The sequence below is a fragment of the Medicago sativa genome, chromosome 5 (assembly GCF_051527215.1).
Source record: "Medicago sativa cultivar Bolivia chromosome 5, Bolivia_mono, whole genome shotgun sequence".
In the NCBI taxonomy this organism is placed as follows: domain Eukaryota; kingdom Viridiplantae; phylum Streptophyta; class Magnoliopsida; order Fabales; family Fabaceae; genus Medicago; species Medicago sativa.
In genome coordinates this window covers 7,157,257-7,164,793 of record NC_140753.1, presented here as the reverse complement: position 1 = coordinate 7,164,793, position 7,537 = coordinate 7,157,257, and the positions used below count along the sequence as shown (strand labels likewise).

General features: G+C 36.3%; 1 protein-coding gene across 1 annotated transcript; it reads right to left on the bottom strand.

The window, feature by feature from the left end:
* Positions 1 to 3,098: 3,098 nt before the first annotated feature.
* Positions 3,099 to 7,062, bottom strand: LOC146919601 (Leucine-rich receptor-like protein kinase family protein). The gene is made up of 2 exons (XM_085713026.1): positions 4,315 to 7,062; positions 3,099 to 3,852 (listed from the first exon to the last, which is right to left on the bottom strand). Exons 1-2 carry the CDS (start codon positions 6,905 to 6,907, stop codon positions 3,401 to 3,403), a joined length of 3,045 nt encoding a protein of 1,014 aa, XP_085569152.1. The 5' UTR covers positions 6,908 to 7,062; the 3' UTR covers positions 3,099 to 3,400.
* Between the last annotated feature and the right edge of the window lie 475 nt (positions 7,063 to 7,537).

Genomic DNA, 7,537 nt, shown 5'->3' with positions numbered 1-7,537 from the left:
TAATAAATGAAGTCAAAGGAGAGCAATAATGATGTGGAACAATTACAAAGGCCGATCTTGTGGGCAACTACACAGGACAAATAATTAATCACTCAGCTACTATTTTGACTTGTCAGATATCTTCTGCTATGACCTCTTTAATTGCATATAGTACTAGTTGCAAAGTTTGTTTTTCTTCAAAATAATGTACACCAAGAGCAGTTAGAACTAGAAATTGGGGTGACCCAGACTATGCGCCAAGGGGACGGCAGCTAAGGGGTACCAAATGTATTAATTAACACTTAAAAGTTATATTACTTTACTCGAGTTTATGTGTATCCTTTCTTTTCAATTTTCAATCTTTAATTTCTCCTACTCAATTTTGTTAATGAGAGTCATTGACATTCATCAACGGCTAAAAACATAAGTGTCGGTGTTGTATAGATATAATATAGCCTTTTAAGAGTACGTACCAAATTATTCATTTATCTATTTAATAGTCTTACAATTTTATAGTAAAAAAATCAAACGATTTCTTGGAGGAGGAGGAAGAAGAAGCCTCTTTATAGTAGTTTATGAATATAAACATTGACTTATGATCCATGTGTGCTAGTTTAGAGCTAGTTTATGAATATAAACTTTGGAGCATGGATCCTAGTTTAGAGCTAGTTGGTTCACATTTCAAAGATTCATACTCGTGTTTTATTTTTTGCACAATCTCAAATGAAAATGTGCAATAATCTTTCCGGTTCAATTTTTTTATCCATATGTATTTTTTGTTCAAAAATTTATAGGAACACTATCTCATGATTTGCCCAAAACATCCAAATTAAAAGGACCGACCTATCTAGAAATGCACCCTTTTATATTACTTTTTGTTTACTTTTACTCCTGAGTATGGAGCCAACCTTGCTTCCACTAATGCATATGCAATGCATACATTTAAATTGGATAGAACACTTGTGAGTATATAATCATATATTTATCCATTTGATTTAACCCACTAAAAAATTATAGTGAAAAGTTCCAAATGCAAATGTCTAACCAAGAATCCTAGGAGGAAAGAGCTAATGCAATTACAAATTGTAAAGGACAAAATACGCAAGGATACAAAAATTGCCAATTCACCTTCTGATGTTCTATGTATAGTGCTCTATCCTTCAAATTCATAACTACTACTATATGAGTAGGTTTTCATTATCTCATAACTATAAATTTCAAATTCATAAGACCCTCACGATGCAATTACTAATATTTTATTTGATTGATAGATGCCTTTTCTAACCATATTGTCAATACAAATCCAAACCACTAAAGTACTATATATAGTTATTATTTAATATCCATAACTGAGATGCACTGGACCACAATAGTTGTGACATAAAATTGTGACCATGCTAGATGGAACCTACAATTAGAAAGGTTACAAAATAGAAAACCAGAGAAAATTGAGTCGGTAGTGTGATATTAAATATAGATATTTAATTGAGCAGTGCCAGTAGGTGAAAGCAAGTAGAGAAGACATGTATGGACCCAAATACAATGCCCTACACACACTGCCTCTAATTGGAAAAGTTGTCTGTCGTTTTGGGACCGATTAATTTCTCCTATCATGTCTTTCCATTTTCAACCTTCACGTTTCATTACTTTCCTTCATTTGTTTGTTTCTGTATACACAAATTATTTGAACCTCAAAAGCCGTATCCATGGGCTTATTTTGCGCTTGAACTACTTGGATTCATGTAGCCAAAAAAAACATTAAAACAATATAGTCATTGGTACGATGCTTATTATTGTGTTATGTTGTCTCCATTGTGGAGACTGAAGAGCTTCTTCGATTCAGTTCCATGTTCCAATTTTCAATTTCTCAATCATAGAGTAACATTTAATAAATCATAAAAAAGATGACATTAATGTTCATAGTCATAGAAATGTCAAATTAATGAAGCTCGACCATTCGTACAACCATGTCACTTTTCTTCCATATAATTTAGTTTACTCATTGTTCAATTGTCACAGTAGCTTAATGAAAGTCATTCCGTCCCATCATAGCTGTTGTAGCATGCAAAATCAATCTGTCCTTTTGGCATGCAGTTTTGGATTTAGAATCAAATACATACACACTAGTACAACCAATCAATCGGGCAACTGGAGGAGGGAAAATGGTGGAAATAGAGTCCTTGACATGGTAACATATCTTAGCCGTTCGATCTAGTTCGATCCAAATCAACAGATTATTTAAGTGCATACAATTTATTGTATAATAATCTAAACTGTTCAATCTCAAATTAATGGTCGACATCAATTGATTTGTGAACATGCAAATGTAAGATATTATCAAGACCATAAACCCTATCATAAAATATGCCTAACTTTGTTCTGGTGGTAACTCTAACCAGTAGCCACACTACTAACCTTTGCGTATGAAAATGTGGGGTACAGAGAAACTGTAAAACAACAGTATTATTGCGGTATCTAACAAGACTTGACAGACAATACTATGTGGACACAAAATGACATAATATAAAGATGAATATCATGCAACAAACCACTGGTTAAAACAGTATCGTCTGAGGTGAAATATTATGTAATATGACATTTCAGATTAAATGCATACAGTGCTTGATATTAACATGACTACGGCACACAGTTTCATTTACATTTTCTCAGATTATTGTTGGTATGTATGTGTGCATGTTAGTAAGTATTGTGTCCAATATACACTCAGGATAAAATGTAAGAACTTAACTCATGACAAATTAATGGCTTTTGTTGCATGTGTCACGTGTATACTTCTCACCTAGCACTTTCTGAGATTAAAATTAAAAAATTTAAGGTCATGATTCTATTTCTTTTTTACCTTTTGTTTATTTGTCTACTAAAAAAAGTATACTTCTAAACTCCATAAAGGCATAAAGCCACATTTCATTTCATTTCATTTCATTTTCATACTAATGAATGACTCAACTAATATTATATCTTCAACATGAGCCTCTATGCAATGATCACAGGCTCACAGCTCATTCTGCACCTACCCACTCAGTTTTTACCAGTCACATTACCCAACCTCATTTGTGTGTTATTGTGTGTCCCTCTCACTATACCTGTCACTGATCCCATAGGAAACCAAGACTATCCTTGATGTTTACATTGCTCCTCTGTGTAGCCTCAGACTCAGAATAACAACAGCCATATTACAATAATTAAAAGCAGTGCTAGATGTAGATAACGACTTCATAAGAAAAAACACCCCCCTTTTTCCTACAACCAATCCACTGTACAAAACCCTTTTGAAAAATCCAAACATTAAAGTTAGAAACCCCAACCCCAAATAAAAAAAGAGAAAAGTAAATGCATAATAGGCTATCACAAACAAAGGAAATTAAGTTGAAAACACCCCAAACTAAACCGACACATCACTTCAAATGCTTAGGAGATCCGGCGGTGGTGACTGAGGAGGATGTTGATGATCCTTAGAGGCTGCAGTTGGAGATTCTAAAGCATTTGATGATGACAAAGAGGATTCCGTAAATGTTGAGTCGCCTAGTTTAGACTCGGGTGACTTTGGAAGCTCAGTCAGAATCTGAACAACTTCGCGCATAGTTGGCCTTTCTACTGCTTGTTCTTCAACACACAGAATGGCTACATAGAAAACATGCATGACCTCGTGGAGAGGAACTGAGGAAAGTCTTGGATCAAGAACTTTTAGAACTCCTTCCTTGTTGGAATCTGTCATTTTTCTCACCCATTGCACAATGTCCACACCATCGCCAAATTCTCCTACTGGTTTCCTTCCAGTTACAAGCTCTAAAAGAACAACACCGAAGCTGTATACATCGCTTTTCTCATCAACTTTCAATGTATAAGCATACTCTGCAATCAAATATCAAATTTATAAATTAAAAAATAAAACAATTAAACTCAAATGTAGCATAGTAGCCATGTTAATCAGAAAAAATGTGCAAAACAAAATAGTGAACAGGTAATACAGTAGACATTTTGCCGTTGTGAATGAATGTCTCTATAGCTATGACAATGGAATTTTAACTAACCATAGGTGGGGGCTATATGATAAAAATTAAACAATGCAATGCTACCTAACATTTACTTTCGGCACTTAGATTTGATTTGTGCATAAGGATAAACCAAAATCAAGACAAGCTACATGCAATCAATGTTAATTAAAGGCATTACTTCAATATCTACAGTCTATACCTAAACCATTATGTTGGGTCAAATGGTCAAAATTATGAGCAGTGATTAAAAGTACAATTATGATAATGGAAAAGGAAATTCACTGCATAATTCATCAATCAGGTTGATCTTGAACAATACCCGGAGCTATGTATCCATATGAACCAGCAATAGCAGACATGCATTCAGATGTTCCAGAATCTTGCAAGAACTTGGCAAGTCCAAAATCAGCAACATGGGCTTCATAATTAGAATCAAGAAGGATGTTGTTTGATTTCACATCTCGATGAACAATAAGCGGGGAACAATCATGGTGTAGATAGCAAAGTCCCTTTGCAGCCTCCACAGCAATTTTATACCTTGTATCCCAATACAAATGACCACCTTTCTTTCCATGGAGAACTTCGCCTAAACTTCCATTAGGCATGTACTCATAAACCAAAAGATTTGTCTCATGGTTTGAACAGAAACCCAACAACCTAACAATGTGCCTATGTCGAATTCTCCCCAATGTCTGAATCTCAGCATTGAATCCATGATCATGAGAAGAGCCTCTGCTCATAACCGGAAGCCTTTTAACAGCAACAAGTTCCCCATTTGGCATTGCCCCTTTGTAGACAATGCCAGCACCTCCTTTTCCTATGATGTTATCCTCCTTCAAGGAATCCAAAACATCGTCAGCAGTGAATTCCAAACGTTGGAATGAAGTCAATTTCCATGCACGAGCCTCGCTAGCCTTCTTCAAAGACCGAGCCTTGATTATTGCTGCAATAGCAAACACAATCGAACATGCAAGCAACCCAATAACAAGCAACAGCTTCACGGTAGAAGAAAGATGACCCTTAACATGATGAGGTTGGTTAGGACCATCAAGAACACCATCTTTACAAGCACCCAAATAAGGTCCACAGAGATCAGGGTTTCCCAAGAAAGACGTGTAGTTAAAGTAACTAAATTGACCAGTACCAGGAACCAAACCAGATAGATTATTATACGAAAAATCAACAGAAGTTAAACTCTGCATCGACGCTATAGAACCCGGAATGCTACCAACCAAATGATTTCTAGAAATATTGAAGTAATTCAATATCTTCATATGAGTTATCTCATTAGGGATAACCCCAGATAACTCATTTCGACTAAGATCAACAAAAGTTAACAGCTTGCATTTACTAATCTCAGGTGCAATCGGACCCGAAAACCTGTTATGACTAAAATCAATCTTAGAAAGCTGTTGCAACCTTCCAATCTGAGATGGAATCTTACCCTCAAACATGTTACCATCAAGCAGAAGCTTCTGCACGCCGGAAAAATTCCCAATTGAAGGAGGCAAAGGACCTGAAAGGTGATTATTCGACAAAGTAATCTGACCAAGATTAACAGAAACAGAATGAGTCTCAGGAAAATTTCCAGATAAATAATTATCTTGAAGCTCAACCTGACTCAATTTTGGTAATCCAAACAAACCCTTAGGAATTGAACCATTCAAAAAATTATCACCCATTCGAATCCGAGTCAATGATTCACAACCACCAAGAGATTCAGGAATTGGACCAAACAAAAAATTCCCAAGAGTTATCAAAGTTTGAAGCTTATTCCCAGAACACAGATAAGGTGGAAGTGTTCCAGTTAACTTGTTTGACGAAATGTCTAAAAGAGACAATTTTCCATTTGTTCCTAAACTCATCGGAATATTACCGGTGAAGTTATTCTCCCATAACTGAATAACCTCCAACGCCGGCATATCACCGATAAACTCCGGTATAGCACCATGAAGCTTGTTTCTGAACAAATTCAAAAGTGTTAAATTCTTCAGTTCACCAAAACTCGTCGGAATCTCACCGGCTAACATGTTATTAGACAAATCCATTGATTTTAAGCTCTTCAAATTTCCAAGTTCCCATGTTAAAGAACCAGAAAGTGCATTCACCTGAAGAAACAGTGTATCTAGGTTCTGAAGTTTACCGATTTCATGTGGTATCTCACCGGATAAACCACAGTACGCCGCGTCGAGACGGATGAGTTCTGTTAAGTTTCCGATTTGCGGCGGAATGCCACCGGTGTATGTGTTGTAGTATCCGATGTAAAGCTCCCGGAGACTTGTTAAGTTTCCGATCTCCGGTGGAATTGTTCCGTCGAGTTCGTTACCGGAAACTGCTAAGTACTGTAAATGTTGCCATGAACCATACTCCGGCGGGATCTGGCCGGTGAAGTAGTTACCTCCGAGATGAAGATGACGGAGATTTGGTAACTCCGTTACGGCTAAGGGAAGAGTTCCGGTCATGTTGTTGTTGTAGAGATCAAGAACTTCAAGGTTTTTGAGAAGAGAGAGCTCGGAAGGGAAAGTTCCATTGAAAACATTGTTGGAGAGGTTGAGATACCGGAGGTTAGTGACGGCGGAGAGCGACGGTGGGATTTGGCCGGAGAATTTGTTGTCTGCTAAAGAAAGGTTAGTGAGAAATGGGAGATGAGAGAGCTCGTCGGAGAGTGTGCCGGAGAGGTCAAGTGCGGTGAGGTTAACGGCGGTGACATGACGGCGCGTGTTGCATGTTACACCGAACCACGTGCAGTGTGTGGTGTTAGTGTTCCATGAAGAGAGTGATGGAGGGGTAGAATCGGTAATTGATTGACGGAAAGAGAGAAGTGCACGGTATTCTGAGATAGGTGCAGATGCAGAGAGAAGATGGTGGTAGTGGAAATGAAAGAGAAAGAAAAGGAGAAGAAGGAAACGCATTTTTTGGGTAATGGAAGTAAAATGAGTGAAGAGTGTGAAGAATGAAAGTATATGAAAGAAAACAAAACAACACACGATTAGTGTGTATGGGTAGAGAGGGTAGGAAGAACCACCCACTGAGGTTGGGGACAGAAACTATTTTAGAAAGTGAGAGTGAGGCCTTTTTTAATTTTTTTTTATAACTTTATTAAAAACTTTATGGTTGAATATTTGGACATTGTCTTAAAATAGAGGGAATTTTGTGAATATGATTTGAACTTTATGCCTTTTTTATTTTCCTTTTAATTTGGAAAAAGAATTATGGGAGAAAATGAAAAGAAAAGGAAGGATTGGGATCAATCATTTGACTGGACTTGCTGTCGTTTTGAGATTTCTGAAGGTTGAGTTTGGTGTGCGACTCTGAATTATTAGTTCACCCATTACCAAATCTATATTTTTTTTTTTTTGCCATAAATAATTATACCAAAATGATAATGAAATTTTTCTTAATAAAAAGAAAGATGATTATGTAATTAAATTTCAGTTTAGTTAGTATATTTTATTACTTTTTTTTCAAAAGAAAATGTCAATTAAATGAAGTGTCTTGTTAATGAGTATTGGAGGTCACTCGAAATTTATTAAATGCATGTA